The sequence below is a fragment of the Cladosporium halotolerans genome (assembly GCF_011745625.1).
Source record: "Cladosporium halotolerans strain TM138-S3 chromosome Unknown Sca1, whole genome shotgun sequence".
Classification (NCBI taxonomy): domain Eukaryota; kingdom Fungi; phylum Ascomycota; class Dothideomycetes; order Cladosporiales; family Cladosporiaceae; genus Cladosporium; species Cladosporium halotolerans.
Window position 1 is genome coordinate 831,784 of NW_027191452.1, and position 19,798 is coordinate 851,581.

A 19,798-nucleotide genomic window follows, 5' to 3' on the forward strand; every position below is an offset into this window, starting at 1 on the left:
CTGCCAACGCCTGAAGAAGGCAGTGCGCCAAACAGACTCATCCTTGGCCAGGTGGTTCCAAGACCGACTGACTTGCGAGGCCGCGGCGAGCGAGGGACCGTCCAGGAGATCAAAGATTGCAAGGTTGAGCTCTTGCGGAAGAATACTATTGACGAAGTCGATTCTTCCATCGTCAATGGGCAGAGGAGCTGGGGACATCTGGACGTCGCCGTCGCAATCCCTCTGCGGAGAATCAAAACGGGCGTAGGTCGAAAGATCTGCTCCACTGTCTGCAGCGCTAGAAATAGATCCCAATCGCGAGCGTTGAGCGAAAGTGTCCTCTGGTGCGTCGCCTTCAACGGTGGTGTCAAAGCTGAAGTTTGTATTGAAGCGAGCAGCGGACTGCCTTGCGCTTTCACCACCGATGGGCCAGTTCAGCTTGGGCGCCGAGCGAGGGGCCTGGCCGAAGGGAGGAGCCGGAGTGTCCTTGCGCTCTGCGCTGGAAAGAGTAGCGGTGCGTGACTTCTTCGGGCGTTCGTCGCCGTGGATGCCGTTCCGCTTGGTGGGTGAGGTCTGCAAAGGAAGCAGCGAATCCGGGAAGAGTGAGTGGCTTCCCTCTGAGCCGCTGGGCTTCCTGCTCCTCAGGTATGTCTGACCACTGGTGATGTTTGTGCCAAAATCATGCATCTTCTTCACGGACCTGCTCAACCGACGACTCAGAGAGCTCTTGCGAGACGGCTCGTCGGCACTCGAAGGGGAGGTGGCGCCAGTCGGAGCGGTAACTGTGGCATTGGACGAGACACCAACGTGCGACAGGAAGCTCGATGAGCTCGGCTGTGAGTTTCCGATGGGCCTGGTGAGCTGTCTTCTCCGCGACCTCTGGCTGCGCCAAAATGCCAGCCTGGACTCCTCGGTCGGGAAGTGCGGATCGCGAAGGACGTTCGGGTTATACTCCTGAGGGCGGAAGTCAGACCAGCTCATGCTCGGCATGTGAACCTTATTGCTGGAGGTGAAGTGGTCATCGTGGTCGGATGATGTTGAGAGGTCGGCGGCGGCATCGTCACGCGAGAGGGACGTCCTCCCGGCAGGTGCGCTGGAGAAATCAAGACCTTGCATGTGCTGCTGCTGCTGCTGCTCCTCCTCTTGTCGGGCCTGGCAGGGGTTGTTGAAAGGCATGGTGGACGAGTGCACGGTGTGTGGGCGCTGGTCGGGCATGCGCGGGCGTTGCAGGAAGGAAGATCCAGAGTATTCGTAGTTCATGACTGACAAGGCCGGCTGGTGGTAGTTGTAGTGCAGGATGGCTGATGGATTGGCGGCACTAGTGGCAGATGGCGCCCTCAACAGCGGTGAATGGGAGCGACACGCTGATCCGGGGAATGGAGTGACAGGTGCTGGAGGCTGCAACGGGGCTAGCGCTCAATGCCGCAGATAAAAATCAACAGGAAGGAGCGAGGCGGGCTGCGCGGGTGGGCCGGCCGAGGCGGTGGTGGTGCAGCGGCGGTGGCGACGGAGAGACGATGATGGCGATGATGTGGTGCGATGCAATGTGATGCAGGAGGGCGGAGAAGTCGCGAGGTGCGGCGTGCAGGGGCGGAGAGCAGGCCGGAGCGCGAGGCGAGGGCGGTGCCTGGGGCGGCGGTGAAGCGGCCGGGGGTTGGCGCGGTAATGAACAGTGTAGCAGGCTGCGGGCGCGGTGGGAAATGAAGGAGTGGCTGCGTGCGAGCAGATGCAGATCCGGATGGGATGGGTGTGTTGGGCTGGTCTCGGGCGTGGGCTTGGGCTTGGGGTGGCGGATTCGGCGGACGGGGAGGCAACGGCGGGCGCAGCTTTATGCGACAGGGGCGGCGGCGGGTGCGCGGCGGCCGAGCACGTCAGGCAGCGAAGGCTGTTGCGATGGTTTTGTAGGTTTTGTTACTCGCGGCGGCGGCGATTGGACGGCGAGCAGAGGGGCGGAGGGATTGGGCAAGGCGGTGGCACGAGCAGACATGAGCAGACATGAGCAGGCGTGCGCATCGGCGACGCAGCGTGCGGGTAATAAACAACGATGGCGGTACGCCAGCGGCGCGGACGGGGTGCGGGCTGGAAAACTCTTGCAACTCGCGGCCGGCTCGCAGGTACCGCGGTAGCTCGTACCGTTCGATGCGCCGGCGGGAGGGCACACGACGCGCATTGCTGCTGCTGCTGCTGCTGTCTTGGAATTCTCTGCTCTGCTGCGCGCACCTTAGGCGCATAGGCGCAGTAGCGCCGCCCCAGGCCTCTCACGGCTCTCTGCCTCCGACTTCCTCTCCAGGCCATCCCGAGCTTCAACCCTCGACCCTCGACCCTCGACCAGCCCGCCCGGCGAATTGGATCTGCTGCCCGCCACGACTCAACATTCCATCATCGCCCTCATCACCCTCGATCTCTCGCAGCCTCGGACGACTGTTGCCCTCCCGCGCCGCGCAGGGCCCGCCCGCCGTCGCCTGCGCACACACGCACGCACGGAAACTTCGATGCGTCTGTCCGTTCACGCCTCGCTTCCCGACGTGTCTCAGGCGTTGCCACCTACACGCCGGCGCCGCACGTGGAAGCTCTGCCAGTCTGTGCCCGGCCGCCAGCCCCATACCCGACTCCTCGGCCGCCCACCAGACCTGAGCCTTAATCCGCGCCTGGTATGACGCTGCGGCGCCGGATCGCGCCACTGCGTGAAACTCTCGGTGCCCTGAGTCGGTTTTGTGTTTGCTGATGGTCATCCCGGCACTGCGCTGTGCGCTGCCACCGTCAGACACCTGCTACCTCCATGCGGTGCACGTACTGTAGATAAAATATATGCGGCAAGAATCCTGCACACGATCCTGCGTGTCGTGGCTTGCATCGCTGGCGCTGCACACGAATCGTGGCTCGCCCCCGTCTCCTGTCTGCACCGCTGTTTCGCATGCCGTCTGCCCTACCGTGCATGCTTTTCCCTGCCGCCAGCGCATCCACGTCCGTGTCGTGTCAGCCCGTTCACTCGCCGCCCTGCGCCCATCCGAGCCATCCTTCCCTTGTCCCACGCCATGGTACGGCCCGCCGTCACGACGCCCACGCTATCTTTGGAAGCTGGCCAGTCTGGCAACTACCCCGGCGTCGCCCGCGTGCTGCTCGCCTGGTACCGCTGCTGCGCCGTCTGGACCGACTAGTCGTGACGCGCGACAGCCTCTCGTTTCACTCTTACCAGACTTCACTTCTGCTGCCCTGCACCACTCACCACACGCCTCTGCACTGCCGCATCGCACTTGTTCCACGCACTGACTGCTCGCCCGCCCTTCACCTTCTGCATTTGCACATTGCACGGCCAGCTCCGCTCGCATATCACTCGATACCCGCACTTGCCGTAGAGACTACCAGGTACTACCAGGTACTACCACCTTCTGCACCGACGCCCACATGGCAGGGTCGCCCACGTCAGCCGTCTCAGCTCGAGCCTCCGGGCCCAGCAGCGGCATCCCTCTGCTCTACCGGCTCTTCTTCCTGTACATCGAGCCCGTAGCCACCGCGGTCGGGGCCTACTACGCCGCGCTCGACCAGCGGGCCTACATGCACCTGACGCTGCCCTCCGCCACCGGCTCCCTCTTCGGCACGACCGTCTCCACGCGCGAGTCCATCGTCCTCAACCAGCTCGCCAACATGTACTTCGTCTTCGCGCTCAACGAGGCCCTCGTGCTGCGCGCGACGAGCGACCTGCGCGTCTGGAAGGTCTTCCTCCTGGGCCTGCTCATCGCCGACTTCGGGCACCTCGCGAGCGTCGCGCCCAAGAGCCTCGAGCTCTACTACCGCTTCTGGGAGTGGAACTCGATCGACGCGGGCAACCTTGGCTTCGTGTACGTCGGGGCGGCGATGCGGACGTGCTTCCTGCTGGGCGTTGGCTTCGCCGCCGCTCAGACCGGCCAGAAGAAGAAGAAAGCTTCCTCCAAGTCGAAGAGGTAAACTTGCAGAAACGAGGGCGAGTACGAAAGTGAAATCAATCAGAACGACCCCCGCCGAATAGTATTTGCCTTGCGCGCCTTCGGGCGCCGCGGTTCGCCGGCGCTGGAGGCGTGCCTGGAAGCTTGCCGTGCGCTCGGGATCCTGCTTCGCCGCTGATTCGCAGCGGCGTGATTGGCGCCGGCCTTGTTATGCTGCTGCTGCTTGCTGGCGACTGCCCGCAAGGCGTTCTGCGCCAGTGGTCGACAGCTGTGCGCGATTCCGGGCAGCTGGTCATGCTCCCCAGCTCTCAGGTCTCAGGCTTGCGGTTCTGCGGCGTAGCCTAGATCTGGCGGCTGCTGGGGGTTCCGCGGCGAGCCCAAGGCACGCGCGCAAGTACCGAATCCTTCCAATGTCAAATATTGCATCTCGGATCGTAGTGTAGCCGGCTGTTGCCGTCGAGCAAATGACGCCGCCGTGAATATGGTACACATCGAGCCTACATGTACAATCGCAGTTCTAGAACCACGCACATGCAGCGTGTTCGCAGGGCGCCGCCGATCCTGTCTTCACCGTGACGTGCGCCCGCCTCGACCCGGTTGGAAATGACAAGGCATGTGTGATTGCAGGAAGCGTCAGAAGCTCCTCCAACCTGTTCGTCTTCATCGGAGATCATGCACAGCAGACTTGCGTGTATGCATGCATGCACACATCGTCGCCAGAACGCAGCATCACGTGAGAGCACTGCACTGCGCTTGTTAGTACTGCCCTCCGCACCGAAATGCCACTGCTGGCTTCGACGAGCCGAGGTTGCAGCACTCATCAGCCCCCGTCTTCGCCTCGCTTGCGGCAGAACCCTGGCTTCATGTAGGCATATTGTTCGGCGGTTGATGCGGGATGCGAGCACCCGCTAGTCTTGATGGCGATTTCAGCCAGTGAGGAGTCGGTGTTGTTGGTACGGGCCGCGATGCTGTGATTTCTTTGCTACAAACTGCGACAGATTGCTTCACGGCGCTCGCGAGAGATGAGATGTCGAATCGAATGTTGGGTTTAAGAGAGGCGTGGTTCAGCAGAATATGTAGTATGGTCCTGGAAAACTGACGAAGATGAAGGTTCACTTAGTTGTAGCTTTTTCGACGACGTCTGCTATCTAGCTATATTGTGTGCTAACCCAAGGAACTTTGCCACTTCTCCGATTATCGAATTGATGCTTGGGGTGAGAACACGCGACGCCCGACCTCTCCTCATCAATCAGCTCCTCAGATGATGAAAGTCATTGCGACGCTTCGCTTGCATCACCCAAACAACAAACCACCATCACCCTTCACACCTCGCCAACAACAACCTCAACACTCCCCGACCCCGTCCTAGCCTCAATCTTCCCGTCCCCATCCCCCTTATGCGCCGTGACTCTCTTCCCGACACCCCCCTCCACCCCATCAACAACAACCCCCTCCCCCACAACCCTAACACTCCCACTCCCCGACTCCCCCACGACCCTCCCCTCCCACTCCCCAGGATACACCACCTCCACCGACCCGGACCCAGCACTCTCATGCACCGCCCTCAACCCCCCTCCCGCGCCCAGAACCCTCACCTCCGTCGCCCCGCTCCTGCTCTCCGTCCTCAGCACCCCGCGCCCCGCGCCCTCCATCTCCACACCCACCACCTCCGCCCTGACACTCCCGCTCTCGGACCCCAACTCCGTCTCCGCCCCAAGCACATACCGCCCGCCAACCGCCCCCAAAACCGTGCGCACTCTCGTCCGGTACTCGCGGCGCGGCAGGTCCGCCGTCTCGAACGCGGCGCGCACGCTGCCCGAGCGTGTCGAGGCGGTGAAGCGCGCGGGCTCCGGGTGCGAGGCGTCGGCGGAGCCGGGGAGGATGGAGACGTCGATGGAGCCGGAGGCGGAGGTGAGGAGGAGGGAGTCGAGGAGGGGGAAGGAGCCGGCGATCGGGGTTGTGGTTGTGTGGATCGCTGTGTGGCGGGCGGGGCGGTGGGGGAGGGAGGTTATGGCGAGGTTGGTGGTGCGGAGGGTGAGGTTTTGGAGGGGGCTGGTTGGTTTGATGAGGATTTTGGCGGTGATTTGGAGGCTTGGTGGGGAGGCGGGGGCCGGCTGGTCGTGGGTGAGGTGGGGGTATTGGAGGTGGAGGGAGGATTCGGTGATCTTGAGACGGGGCATTGCGAGGTGCCATTGCTGAGGTGTAGTGTAGGATACGCTGACGGTCACCTCGGATGATTGGTGTTCAGGCGCTGCCTCGATGGAGAGAGAGCCTGTCACGCTCGGCTCAGAGCCTGAGTGGGTCTCGAGGTCTTCCAGGAATGAGAAATGCTCCAGGTTGTCGAAATGGAACGCGAAGCCGTCCGATGTGTTTGGCGGCGACTCGCGCAAACGATGGCAAGCTGGCCAGCTGAAGAGTCCATGAGAAGAGTGATATCGGATCAAGAGCCACCCGCAAATCGCTGCGAGCACGAGGACCCAACGACGCCAGCTCCCGAAGCCCAGGCAACTTCTAAGGCTGTGACAATGCGGACCTTGACGACTCGAGTCTAAATCTTTTTCTAGTTCAGCTGGCTCATGGTACCAAGTTTGTTGGCTTTCCTTCTTTGGTGGGTGTGTCTCTGGAATTGGGAGCACATGTCTAGGAGGTAGTTGGACGGGCCGGACACCTGCTCTGCAACAAACGAAGGGCGCTTGTGCGTAAGCTGGAGGATTCGGAGGGCTTTGAACGTTTGGTGTGATTTCCTCGCCCTGCCTTGTCACGGGATCGGGCTTCGGAATAGCGGAACTCGTCAAGGGCGTTCCGTGTTGATTCGCAAGTAAGCCGTCGTCTAGCTGCAATCTAGGGCTGTATGTGGTGGATTTAGCATCTTCAGTCGCATCGAAATGGTAAGCCATAACCGTATGAATTCGTCAGTGTGTCAATAAAACAAACGCAGCCGGAAAGGATGCCTCCCATTTTGTATCAGACGACGGCGAGCTGAAGCCATAATATTCGACGCCTCCTTGCGTGCATCCCACGCGGGCACCCGGCACAGGTGATCACTGCGCGCAGGCGACGAGAAAGTCTCCCACGAAATCCTCCCACGTTCATGCAAGCCTCGCGCGGGTTCCCGCCCGTTGGCTCTAGGGTTGCACTTGTTTGCGACGCGTCGCACCCGGCAAACCACCCGCCGTGCATGGCGAGACGAGAGCGCAACGACGTCCCAAATCCCGGGTTTTCGTGGATGCAACAGGCTGCCGATTGCTCGGTCATGCACTCCGGGTGGAAGCTGTAGGGTACGACGACAGCTTGCGCCTCAGGACAGGAGACATGTCCCTCATCGTGGAGCTATTGCGCATCCCACCGCGCTTGCTGCGGGCGGGAGAAGGCAGGGATCCGGATCCCCCGCACCTCATCGCAGAGGGAGTGGATCTCGTGGCACCCAACACCAGCGATGTCCCAGACCGGAAGTCACAGGACGTGGAGGGGGTCGAGAGATCATTGTGAGGGAAAATTCACGCCTGAGGCACGACATGTGGGCAATGGCTTTTAGACCAAGCTGCGCGCAACACCTCGCGACAGGTCTTTTATTGATGTGGTCCTAGGGCACGGTCGCGTGCGGCGCTAGAAACGCTCAGCGTGTTGAGGTGTGACGTTTGTCGCCTCGATCCTCCTGCAGCGCCGCGATGCGCTCGTCTCGCCCCGAATTTGCTCTCTCGATCACTCGCCACGAAGGCCGATGTGCACCACACGCATGCCTGATATCACGCGTGCGGCGTGCCTCGTAGCCGTTGGTGAGTGCTCCGTCCACTCGACGCCATTATTATTGTGGGTGTACAGCCCCTTCGCAACGTAGCCAAGGCTAGCAGGCCCATGGCAATCTCAATCGCTTTGTCCTGTTTCCTGCTGCGTCCCTGTTTTGAACCTCTTCCTCAATCGCTTGCTCGCCATCCGCTGTTTTCATGCCTGGAATCATCTCGCCCACTGATCGGCCCCCTCCTTTGCGACGGACAAACACAGCCATCCAAAGCCCTTTGCGCAACGTCACTCTCCAGAGCGATGTGCAGCCGCCCACCGACCCTATCACTTCGCGACGCATTCGCCGCGAGGCGAATCGCATACCGTTGAACCAAGCGGTCACAAACGCCCTGAACACATCTGAAGAAGTCGACTTGTTCCCAAACGTTACCGCAACCGCGACGCCGCGCTCGTGCCGCCAGAACCCACAGGTCTCATCAGACAGACGCAGGACGTCTGTCAATGACACCGCTTCACCAAAGATCCCACCCGTCGACCCGCTGCCAACTGAGGTAGATGAACGGCAGTCTGAACAAGCTGCACATGTGACTTGACAGTGTTTGCATCTGGCCAACCTCAAGAGTGCTATGTTGCTCGACTTTGGGATCGGGATCGCGGCCACATGCACTTTCGTGGCCAGGCTCCCAAGAATCCGCCGTGCTATTTGGCCAAATGGCCGGGTATCCGTTTGATTGTGCAAGGATACATGCTACGAGGAACGAAGACACGAAGCTTCACGGAATACTTTTCTGTCATATTTTGATTAGAGATACCCATGAAAATAGAAAGATAATTCGTCGATGTTGGGGAATTAGACGGGCGCATGTTGCCAGGTTCATCAGCTGAAAACATTCGGATTTTTTGTCTTCACGATACAATTCACCCTCCGGTACACGATTTCAGTTGCTTCTGACCTGAACAACCATGCCATTCGTGTTTGACTTGCAAAATCATCTGCGAGCGAAGGCGTTCCACGCATGTTGTATTCAGATATCAGATGGGCACACGCCAATGGAGCAGGATGTACATACAGATAAGCGCTGCCCGAAATCGAAAGCGTCTACTATCAATCAAAGTACGTCATTGATGCTGTTGATTGACCGCTTACCTAGGTATGAGGTACTCAAGAATTGTTTCCACAAGTCACGGCTTTCAATTCTCAAAGATTCAACTTTCTGAATTTATTGGGGGCATTTCTCATTTAGCACCTCTCAGGATAAAGATTTTCGAGATAGCGTCATGCTGTTCCGAGCTCTCGCGGTGCTAGCAGTAACAACGGCGGCGGCGGCGGCCCACGGTCATGATAGCCACGCCCACGAGCAGTCCATCCTCGCCAATGACGAAATCACCGTAAATCTGGACGTAAGAGAACACTGGATGCGAGTAGCCATCCAAGCCCTCTACGACCTGGTCTCGCCCTGTCCGTTCAGCGCATTCGGCACGGCCGTAGTCAACCACACTTCCTCCACCGGACCTGGCGAACTCATCTGCATCGCAGCAAACACCATCGCGGACGACGGCAACCCGACCCTGCACGGCGAGATAGCAGCCATCAACAACTGTACCACGGTCCTGCGGGATTCAGACGGCCCCTTCAAGCTGTCGCCGGAAGAAACGAGCCAGGCCTGGAAGCATCTCAGCCTGTACACCACCGCGGAAGCCTGCCCCATGTGTGCCACCGCTATCCGATGGGCTGGATTCAAGGAATATGTTTACGCCACGAGCAGCGAGACGCTCATGGAATCTGGCTGGCCTCAGATGAGTATCAACAGCAGGGAGGTCTTTCGCAGGAGCGGCATGGTTGAGCCCTCTACGGCCATCTTGACTGATGTTCTGTATGGAGAGACGGATCCATTGTTCAGCTGGCAGTTCGACTCTCGCGCACCATGTCCGGCGGGCTGCTCACGCCGTGTACAGGGCGAGGCGTGTAGTCCTTTGTAGATAGTGACAGCGGATCATCAATGAAACGATGTCGTGGGACTCCGATTTGTTTCTTATCAAACCTAGGGCCGTGTCGCATGTCTGAACTCAAAAGAGACTGGCGTTGCCATCGACAGCTAGCCGTATGGAACCACTTCTCCTCAGAGCAGTGAAGATCAATTTAGTCATCCAATATACAAGCAATCCTCCTGACGAGCTGGGTTGGCTGAGGTCACTTTTTTGCGCACTATGTACGGCATTGTGTGACTGCTGGCATGATCTCTTTCGCCATGAGTTCCCTTCAACACTTTCAACGATGCCCACTTCTCCAGCGGACTAGGTAATCTGAGGGTGTAGTAGCTTTCAATCGGAAAAAACGTTTCTGCCAAGTTGATTGCCAAAGACAATCAGGCGGATCCTGCTCGGTTTGCTATTTCGGAAGTTGAAACTGTAATCCGCAGCACTGCACTACCACAGAAGTTCCAAGTCAGAGATTGCCATCATACCTGTATTCGGGGGGCGATCCGTAGGGTTGGGTCATGCCTGCCCTTGCACGATTACGGGGGCCGGGCGTAACTGCCGGCAGTCGCCCTGGCTCTTCTGGTCGTACACACCTCTCGCATTGGCAAGATAACTTAACTTGGACGTCACTTCATCGACTTTCTTTTTTCTTGCCTCAACTTACCACTGATGTGCTGCAGAGACAGTATTCGATCGAATGCGAGGTTTCGGCAGCGTCGTGTTGAGAAAAACGCGACGCACTCGCACCGCGTCAACATATCCAGCTGCACAAATGGGGAGAGAACATTGTACCTCGCCAACCACGCAGGGACGTGATGACTGGCTCTGCCTCGCTGTAACGCAAAGACTGTCTACTAATGACCCGACTGCACATTGTCGCAGTCGCACGCGGTATCGACGCAACATGTCGAAAAACGATGTCTTTGATTGTTACTGGAGAGACCAAGGACACAGCTACCGGACCGAGCCTTCAGAGAGAGCCATCGCACTAATTAACATGCTTTTGTAAGCAACGAGCGGACCGAGGCTTACAAACGAATCGGATCTCGTCCTGAAACACTGCAAAATCAAGCAGCGGCACAGGCCGCTCTTGACGCGCGCGCACGGTGGGCTGAGCGTCCGATGCCCTTCCTTCGCCGATGGCCTCCGCATCTTCTGGAGACTGGGCCGTGGGACCGGAGCATTCGGCGATCAAGCCAGAGGAGCGTAGCAGCCGGCAGCTATCATCGGCTGCTCTGTAGCAGACCATGGGAATGTGATCATGTCTATCGAACCTCTTCTACCGCATCAAAGCTGGCAAATGCAAAGCACTGCAGAAGTCGTGCATCTCGTCAGACAACGGATTCGACGAGTCTCCAGCTCCTGCACGTCTGATGATATATTAATTAGCCACATTATGCTCGCAATGTCTCTTCGCAGTGCAGGCGGCGCTAGGCAAGCATCCTCCGCTTGAAACCACTGGGACAAGCTACGTAGTGGGCCCGCAATACCCTTGTGTGGACTGAGCTCCCTCACGGAGACGTAGTAGTGGCCGCGCGCGCGCCTCCGCACTTCCTACGCCTTGTTCGTGACACTACTGCCGTACCTTTCGCCGCGTCGGAATCGGGCTCGTACGTCGCGCTCACATCTGCTAGCTTAGAGAGCTTTGAGCCTGTGGTCTAGGGACAGACGCCATCTGGATCCTACGACTCCGCATCAGCACCCCGGTCATCACGACCCACCTGATTCAGCGAATGGAATTAGGTTCTGGTGACGATCTCCGGTGCGACCTTCCTTTACGTTCTCTGAGATCTCGAGTCAAGCCGAAGACGCTGAGAACATCGCGTCGCAAGTCCGCCTCTAGCTTGAACAACCTCCACTTCATCGAGCACGACACTAAATTCCGGTTCTGGTCGTAAGCACGACAGTAATCCCATGCATGACGCCTCTCTAGGCCTAAAGCGCACCACCGGAACTGGAGAGCCTGTCGCAGGCGACTGAGATGGGCTCCGACTACAGAAACAACTCACCCAGTGCGAGCCTGCTAAATGCCGGACACTTGGGCAACACACCGTCATACAGTGGCGGAAGCCAAACTGGCAGCGAATACAACCTAGGCAACGCCAACAGTCCAAGCCTCGATTCCCTGATGCAATCCACACCAGGTCACGCGCACCGGTTTACTACTTCCACCCTGCCAGACCACCGATCCAACCTGCCGGCTCACAACTACGGCGGCGCGTATGATGCTGCGCTCTTCTCTGCGAACGCACCTACAGCTTCGAACAATCTACCGCAGCAGCATTCGCCCACGAGTGGACGTCAGCATCGGTTAAGCATGGGTAGCAATGGACAGTACGATGGCTCGGACACGACGAGCCAGAGAGGACAAGGGAGCTACCCTGGTGAAGGCTATGGCGACAGCGCACCGGCGAACAAGGGCAACGAGGATTCTACAAGCGCCCAGGCACAGGACGAAGAAGGCGGCAAATTAGATGAATCCCAAGCCGCGCCAGCGTGGAGCGAATTGAAGACGAAGGCGGGCAAGGAACGAAAGCGACTGCCTCTGGCGTGCATTGCTTGCCGAAGGAAAAAGATCAGATGCTCCGGCGAAAAGCCCGCTTGCAAACACTGTCTGCGGTCACGGATACCCTGCGTGTACAAGGTTACGACGAGGAAAGCTGCACCGCGCACTGATTACATGGCAATGCTGGACAAGCGACTCAAACGCATGGAAGATCGCGTGATCCGCGTCATTCCAAAGGAGGATCAGGGCGTCGTAGCGAATACTGGTCGGTCAAATGTGAAGCCGCCAATGCCACCTGCTCCGCCGAAATCTGGGCCAGGAACTAAGAAGCGGGTAGCAGAGCAGGCTTTCGGCGACGAACTGGATGATTGGGCGAACACCAAAGTAGGCGACGACGGGAAGAAAGCACCCGCTGGCCAAGAACCCAAGGCCGACCCTACGGCATCCATTGATTCCGACGAGCACAGTCTTCTCCGTGAAGGCGCTGACCAGTTGCCCCCGAAAGATTTGCAGCAGCACCTCGCAGAAGTCTTCTTCGACTACGTTTATGGCCAGAGTTACCACTTGCTGCATAAGCCGAGTTTCATGCGGAGGCTGGCGCAAGACCAAGTCCCTCCCGTCCTCATGCTAGCCGTCTGCGCCATGTCAGCCCGCTACTCCAACCACCCACAAGTCCGCACCGAACCCGCCTTTCTACGTGGAGAACAATGGGCCAAGCCTGCCAGAGAAATATCTTTGAGGCGTTATGACCAACCCAACATCACGATTCTCATAGTATATCTGATACTGGGTCTCCACGAATTTGGAACATGTCAAGGTGGACGGAGCTGGATGTTTGGCGGTATGGCACAGAGGATGGCGTATGCTTTGCAGTTGCATCAAGACTTGGATCACGATCCCAAGCGGTCCGCTGGAAGCGAGAAAAGCGAACTCACCTTTACGGACCGCGAAATCAGGAGGCGAACAATGTGGTCATGCTTCTTGCTGGACCGCTTCAGCTCTTCGGGCACTGACCGACCTGCGTTCGTCGGCCCTGAGTATATCCGCGCCCAGCTTCCCATCCGGGAGAAGCTCTTCAGTATGGAGATCACTGGACCGACTGAAGACTTGCAGGGGAATGTGCCGAATCCTGTTGGTGCGGAAACCGGACAAGTTGCAGATGCCAAGCAGAACATGGGCGTTGCAGCGTACACAATCAGGCTTGTTGCGCTCTGGGGAGAGATCATCAGTTACATGAATCTCGGCGGCAAGCAACGAGACGCGAAACCGATGTGGGACGACGAGTCGACCTTCCAAAACCTCAGACAATCTGCGGAACGCTGGAGGGATACGCTGCCGACTTCGTTACATTACACGCCCGAAAACCTTGCTAGCCATGCGAGTGACAAGATCGCGAACCAATTTCTGTTCATGCATATCATTTACTATCAGATCATGCTTTTCATGAATCGCTTCGCTCTGCCTGCTCCAGGACACCGCGCAGTCTTCCCCAAAGAGATGCCTGAGAAATTCATATCCGACGCCGGAAAGGCTGCGCTCGATGCGGCCAACATGATCTCGGCGCTTGTGAACGAAGGGATGGATCACACCGTGGTCGCGCCTTTCGCTGGCTACGCGGCCTTCTTCTCGAGTACCGTCCACATCCACGGCGCATTCTCTCAGAACCCAGCGCTGGAAGCGTCTTCGAAACAGAATCTGGCCTGGAACGTGAAATATTTGACCAAGATGAAGAAACATTGGGGCATGTTCCACTTCGTGACGGAAAACCTCAGGGAGCTCTACCGCAAGCACGCAGACGCCGCGAGATCAGGAGCCCTGGGTAAGACTGGAAAAGACGGAGATGGAATCTTTCAGTATGGCGATTGGTTTGACAGGTACCCTCATGGAGTCAGCGGGACGGATTTCGACGAGCCGCAATCGGAAGTCAAGAAGGACCCGGGCGCGGACGCTGTGCTCGGTCAGCAGAGCGATTTACAGACCGTGGAAGAGTTCTTCTCCAAGCTCAGCCCGCCGAGCCGATCTACCGCGAATCTGCAATCGCAGCAAAAGTCGCGCAAATCTAGGAAGAAGCAGGAGTCCAAGTCAGAAAACAAAGCTGCTCCGTCTGGCGAAGGCCATCAACAAGGAGGCGACGTCACAGCGTCCGGCCAGCAACAGCAGCATCAGCAGGGACACCCACAGCAGGATTTCACCCAACAGCTGCAGCAACAGCAGCAAATGCAACAGATGCAAAGCAGCGGCATGGACCAGCAGCAACAACCCTACGCTCCGCCCTTCAACATCGGCCAGCACTCCTCCGCCTTCCCTCCCGGCTTCCAGCAACCGCACAACGCCCTCCTGATGCCCCAGCAGCACGGCATCATGTCCCAACTCGACCGCCAAATGGTCCTCTCGTCCTACGCCGGCGGCGAGCCCAACATGTCCGCCCTCTCGCAGCAGGACGCCAACCCGATGATGGACGGCGGCGTCGGCATGGGCGCCTTCGGCGACGGCTTCAACCCAATGGGCGGCTCCGCGGGCGGCGGCGGCGGCGGCGCCAACGCCGGCTTCTGGGGCGACCCCAGCTCCGCCTGGTACATGCCGTTCAACATGGACCCGCCCACCATGGCGGACGACAACAGCCTGCTGACCACGGGCGGCTTCGACTGGCCGAATGCGTTCCCGGATTTTGGCGGGTTGCCCCCCACGGGCATGACGCCTACGCCGGTCGGGATGGACATGGATACGGGGCAGGACGGGAGGGGCGGCGGGAGCATGGATTCGATGATGTGATGGGGTTTGCTTGCTCCTTGGTGGGGTCTAAGAGGCTAAGCCTGGACGCTTTCCATGATGCCCTTTGTAACGTTTTGACGACATGTGTATACTTTTAACGACCAATGTATTTTTTGGCATTCTATCTTCTATACACTCTTTGACGTGACATAGATGCTCGCATCTTTTCCGCGAGACTGTGCCACCGTGTTTGCGAAAGGAATTGCACAAGAAGTCTCTCGTGCCACCGGGTGTTTGCGACCTGGTGCGCGTACGTCGTCGAAGACGAGACGTCCCGGGTCCGGCTCGGGCGACGCACTAGATGATCGCAAGCGAACGCCCTGCCTAGGGCTTTTCACGATCGACCTCCGCTACCAGCTAGTCGGGACGAGCCCCTGGTAAAGTGGCTTGTTACACGGGTTGTGACCGGATGAGATGGGATGTACTCGCTCTTGCCCTGTCGGTGCTACGCTTCTGATGCGTGCAAGTCGAGCGAGGTGGAGCTCCTCACTCGCGTGAAGGAACATACCTCTCGCCCATCGCTCGAAGGCATGACTCAAGCCATTGGCAGAAACCTGTAGCTGCTCAAAATCACGATGCCCCTTTCAGCACCGTGGCTCGCGCCGGCCTGAGGAATAGGCGACTTTTTCAGCGCGGCCACCTCAGTTCTGGCGCGGCTTGACGATCCCGTCGTGGACGATGTAGTAGACCACCGTGCTGTCGTCGTCCAGCGTAGCGAGCAGCAGCCGCTTGGTCGTCCGCCACTCGTTGTCCTCCTGCGCCTCCGCCGTGTCCTCTCCGTCGCCGCCCCCAAACAGCAGCTCTCCCCGTCCGGCGCCGGGCACGAGCGCGATCTGATCGAACACCTCGCCGAAGCGCTTCAGGCTCCACTTCTCCCTCAGGTGACTGGGCAGCACCCACTCGCGCTCGCTGCGCAGCTCCGGCATGCCGGTCTTGCCTGCATCTTTCTGCCTCTGCAGCAGCGCGATCTGCTCGTCGGGGTGCACGTAGAGGCGCTGCGGCGGGAGGCCGGAGACGAGCGGGCGCGGGAGCACAGCTTTGGAGGTCGGTGAGTGGGTGTAGACGCGCACGTCGGACCAGTTGTGCTGATGGCGCAGGTTGTGGGCGATCTGCAGGGCCAGGTGGTACAGGTGGGCGGGATGCTGCGGCGGGGCGGGGTGGGACTCGAAGAGCAGCTGCAGGGCGGAGGGATGCGGGGCGGTGCTGGGGGTGGGCAGGGTGCCGTTCGGGGCGCAGGCGGCCATGGTGGGTGGTGCTGTGTCGGGCGCTGGTTGCGTCGTGACCTTATCGCATGCAGGCGTCGGCGTCGGCGGTAGCTCCAAAAACGCGGGCGCTGAACATTTGCGCCGCCTCCACCAAGGGCACCTCCGCCTCCTGCGCCCGCCTTATCGCTTACCACCGGCCTGCGGGGGACGACAGCCCTAAGCCGCCGCGCCTCCCACTGCACACCCGGCTGTACCTGACATTAGAGGCGACAGCTCGGCCAGAGTTGTCCTTAAGAACATGTCGGGGCTCCGCATGACCCGGTGGGTGGATTGCCGCCTCGTAATGGAAACGTTGATACTGTGACACCTGCCCACCTGCCTTCACTTAAGACGCTCGGCGCGCCGTCATTCGTTCGTGCGACGTCTCCTTCCAGGGCACAGTACTGCTCTCACATGGCGCTGGCTGCTACTACACGATACCCGCCTTAAGAACACAAGCATTCCTTATCTCAGCATACAGCCCTACAGTCGATCCTACACATCCCCGTCAAGATGGGTTTCATCCTCGCTCCCGCCGAAGACGCGGACATGTACCGCCTCTTCGAGATCACCTCTCTGGCCTTCAAGAAGAACGAGCCCTTCTGGTGCGCGATGTACCCCGGCCACGAGACCGCAGAGGGCCGCCGGCTGGGCGGCGAGCGCTTCGTGAAAGCCAAGCACGCCGACCCGCACACGCTCTACCTCAAGGCCGTCGACGAGCAGACCGGCGAGATCGCCGGCTTCGCCAAATGGAACGTCTACCGCAACCGCTTCCCGGCCCCGGCCAAGGCCGAGGGCGACTTCTGGCCCAGCGACGAGGAGAAGGCCTACACCCAGCACCTGATGACCGAGTTCAACCGCGACCGCATGGCCTTCCTGAAGTCGACGGACGGCAACGCCGTCAACCTGGACATCTGCGTCATCGACCCCAAGTACCAGCGGATGGGCATTGGCGGCTTGCTTGTGAGCTGGGGCGTTGACAAGGCGGACGAACTTGGGTTCGATGCCATTGTCGAGAGCTCGGTCTTCGGCAAGGGTCTGTACGAGAAGAACGGCTTCGTCTTCGAGAAGGATGTCACTCTGCCTCTGCCTGAGAAGTGGTCGGACCGCCCTAAGAGCTCCTATGCTTGGTTGGTGAGGCCGAGGCGTCTGAAGAACTAGGCTTCCCGGTTGGGTGGGGGTTTGGTTCGATAGAGGGCATGCTCGCGCGGGACGGCCATAATGAACATGCTCAAAAATTGGCTCGAAGTAAGCAAGGGTGCATGTATGCGATTTCCGAACACGTTTATCAGACACGCAACGGCCACTATTGTTTATTCGATTGTATCGTTCATGGAATGGCAGGACAGGGAGGAGTGGCTTTGTCTTTTGCATGAATTACGAAGGTCGACTTGATTTCAACAGCAGAGAAAGCATAAATAATCATGTTCCTTGTTCAAGAAAGAGGACTCCCACGAGGCCTGTTGATAGGCAAGCCAGTGCGACCTGCAAGTCGCCTAATTCTGCTAGTTCCGGAATATTGACTTGGCCATCAAGCCCAATGAAGCATGATAAGGCTGCCTTAAAGACTTGGCAGCGGGTTTGACTTCCACAATGAATGCTCGTTTGCATGATTATCATCACATCTATACCGCAATCTGCCATTTCTCATTCTGATAAGACTTCGGACTGATATCACCAGGTAGCCAGATGCCTTATTGTGCTCAAGCTGAAAAGCTGAAGGTGGCTTGCAGACACGGCAGTGCATGGACACTGGCGTGCCTGAACTTTAGTCAAGCCACCACTGGGCACGCCAACGCAGCAATGCCACTCTCGAGATCGGCGACTTGAGTCACGAGGCCTGGCGTGATACATTAGCTTCAGCCGCAAGCAGGGACATATTTGCTTGGGTAGCTCCCCTCTGCCACATTCTCCTTTCAGAGGGGAGAAGTCGCTGGCTCATAGCGGATATGGCTACCACGTTTGTGCTCGCTCTACTCTCTCTGTACTTCTCCAATGCCTTTGCGCAGAACAACTTTACCGTCGTTACACCAAGAGCGGGAGACACAGTTAGTCTTGGTGACACGTCCTTAGGCGACATCCAAGTCCCAATCGCATGGACAGTCGCCGAAGCAATCGCAGACAGGCCAGTCATCATCTCACTCGTACAAGGCAACAACGTATCTTCTCTCTCCCAAGTCGCCTTGGTGAACTGTGCGTGCAACACAGGCCCTATATACGGTCCGTCCCACTGAATTGTGTCTCACAGCTTCCGCGCCGAACAATGGCTCCTACACGTGGGTGGAGGACGGTTACAATAGCCCTTTGGAGTACAGGTACAACAGCGGGGCACCCTCGGGCTGCAACTACTCGATCGCGCTGAAGGTCTGGACGGACACGGTGTACTCGGGCTACTTCACGATCATCAATCCGGATGACGGCGGGCTTGCCACGGACGCGCAGTGCCCGGAGATCGGCTCGAGCATTGGACCGATGGAGCAGACGTGTGCGTTCTTTCTGTTGTCGCAGACTCGGTCTAGGCTGACGTTTCTTAGTTGCCAGCAGTTCGAGCACACCGAGTGGCGAAGACGAAGACGCCGCCGGCACATCGACTACAGGCGGCTCCCGGTCGTCGACAGTGAATTCTGGCTCTGGAGGAGATGCAACGGCAGGAGGAACAAGATCAGGAGGGGGAGTGTCCACGACGACTCTCGCCGTCGCAGTAGCCGTGCCAGTCGTCGTCTTGCTCGTCGCTTTCGGGCTGATCCTATGGCTCGGAAGACGAAAAGGCTGGTTTGTGCGGAGATCATCTCCCAGAGCCCACGACGGTGCTACAGCTGAAAAAAGCGGCTTTGTCACGCACGACGGCGGTGACAAGAGCTTTCGAAACGGCAATGACCCGGCATACGCGTCTGTCCGGGAGCTGCATGCTGATGACAGGCCTTACCAGCTGGAGAGCTCGCCGGTGCATGAGCTGCAGGGCGGAGATGGGGGGCCGCAGTATCGTATTCGCAATTGAGCTAGCTGTGCATTACGCGCTCGGGATAATGTCAATGATCGAGTTCAAGCTCAAGCTCCATTCTTTCTTGATAGACACAGGAGCTGTCGAAAGGAGCGGTGCTGGTTCTACAGGACCAATCATCAAGCGTCTCCTCTTACCGGTCTGAGCTGTCACCGGAATATATGGTAGAATAACGTCAATGCGTGATGAGTAGGAAAAGGCGCTACTCTTTGTCGGCAAGCTATCCTTGCATACTCATATCACACCGGAGTGCTGCCTGAAGCGACATGGTGCCATAGCGTGGCTTTTCTTGAGAGCTGTCATTAACCGTGATCGACATCATTGGAGTGGATAATACGAGCAAGCAAGGAGTGAGAGCTCGCGGAGTCAGCGTGCGCAACGGACCGTCGATTGCCGCCCAGGCGGCTGCCCGCCCCGAACGTTGATGCGTTCATAGGCTCCACAAGCTTGCCACTGCTACAACGCAAACTCTTTGACTGCACACGATCAAACAGACAGCAAACGACCGACAATTCCTCGCAGCGATACCGAATCACGCTGTGTATCCCCCGAGAATATTGCTTGCAGAATTAGCCGTGCGTTGAAGCCCGCACGACCGGCAAGCGACACGAAATTCAGCCCACGCTGAATATCGCGCGAAAGCAGCGGACGC

The 19,798-nt window shown here is 58.6% G+C and overlaps 7 protein-coding genes across 7 annotated transcripts in view; 5 read left to right on the forward strand and 2 right to left on the reverse strand.

Annotated features, from left to right (window-relative positions):
• The window catches only part of WHR41_00319 (uncharacterized protein), a gene marked incomplete at both ends in the record, with an annotated part of 2,490 nt that extends 1,251 nt beyond the window's left edge, over window positions 1-1,239 (reverse strand). The window contains one exon of the mRNA XM_069368925.1: window positions 1-1,239. This exon is cut by the window's left edge and continues 1,251 nt beyond it. Within this exon, the coding sequence (XP_069233981.1) occupies window positions 1-1,239 (1,239 nt within the window).
• A 2,145-nt stretch (window positions 1,240-3,384) lies between these two features.
• WHR41_00320 (uncharacterized protein) lies at window positions 3,385-3,924 on the forward strand (the record flags this gene model as incomplete). The annotated part of the gene is made up of 1 exon (XM_069368926.1): window positions 3,385-3,924. One exon carries the CDS (start codon window positions 3,385-3,387, stop codon window positions 3,922-3,924), a length of 540 nt encoding a protein of 179 aa, XP_069234259.1.
• Window positions 3,925-8,921: 4,997 nt separating this feature from the next.
• WHR41_00321 (uncharacterized protein) lies at window positions 8,922-9,623 on the forward strand (the record flags this gene model as incomplete). The annotated part of the gene is made up of 1 exon (XM_069368927.1): window positions 8,922-9,623. The coding sequence occupies one exon, from the start codon at window positions 8,922-8,924 to the stop codon at window positions 9,621-9,623; it is 702 nt and encodes a 233-aa protein (XP_069234071.1).
• A 1,981-nt stretch (window positions 9,624-11,604) lies between these two features.
• On the forward strand, window positions 11,605-14,901 carry WHR41_00322 (uncharacterized protein; the record flags this gene model as incomplete). The annotated part of the gene is made up of 1 exon (XM_069368928.1): window positions 11,605-14,901. One exon carries the CDS (start codon window positions 11,605-11,607, stop codon window positions 14,899-14,901), a length of 3,297 nt encoding a protein of 1,098 aa, XP_069234191.1.
• A 641-nt stretch (window positions 14,902-15,542) lies between these two features.
• WHR41_00323 (uncharacterized protein) lies at window positions 15,543-16,145 on the reverse strand (the record flags this gene model as incomplete). Its single annotated transcript, XM_069368929.1, has 1 exon — window positions 15,543-16,145. One exon carries the CDS (start codon window positions 16,143-16,145, stop codon window positions 15,543-15,545), a length of 603 nt encoding a protein of 200 aa, XP_069234216.1.
• Window positions 16,146-16,658: 513 nt separating this feature from the next.
• Window positions 16,659-17,306, forward strand: WHR41_00324 (uncharacterized protein; the record flags this gene model as incomplete). The annotated part of the gene is made up of 1 exon (XM_069368930.1): window positions 16,659-17,306. One exon carries the CDS (start codon window positions 16,659-16,661, stop codon window positions 17,304-17,306), a length of 648 nt encoding a protein of 215 aa, XP_069234220.1.
• Window positions 17,307-17,883: 577 nt separating this feature from the next.
• WHR41_00325 (uncharacterized protein) lies at window positions 17,884-19,197 on the forward strand. Its single transcript, XM_069368931.1, has 3 exons — window positions 17,884-18,338; window positions 18,394-18,630; window positions 18,680-19,197. The coding sequence occupies exons 1-3, from the start codon at window positions 18,095-18,097 to the stop codon at window positions 19,141-19,143; spliced, it is 945 nt and encodes a 314-aa protein (XP_069234219.1). The 5' UTR covers window positions 17,884-18,094; the 3' UTR covers window positions 19,144-19,197.
• Window positions 19,198-19,798: the final 601 nt, after the last annotated feature.

Bases quoted from the DNA above. Each gene is read 5' to 3' on its own strand.
- WHR41_00325 (XM_069368931.1), top strand. From the start codon at position 18,095: ATGGCTACCACGTTTGTGCTCGCTCTACTCTCTCTGTACTTCTCCAAT. The intron at 18,339-18,393 runs GTGCGTGCAACA...TGTGTCTCACAG, and splicing joins CCAAGTCGCCTTGGTGAACT to CTTCCGCGCCGAACAATGGC. The intron at 18,631-18,679 runs GTGCGTTCTTTC...GACGTTTCTTAG, and splicing joins TGGACCGATGGAGCAGACGT to TTGCCAGCAGTTCGAGCACA.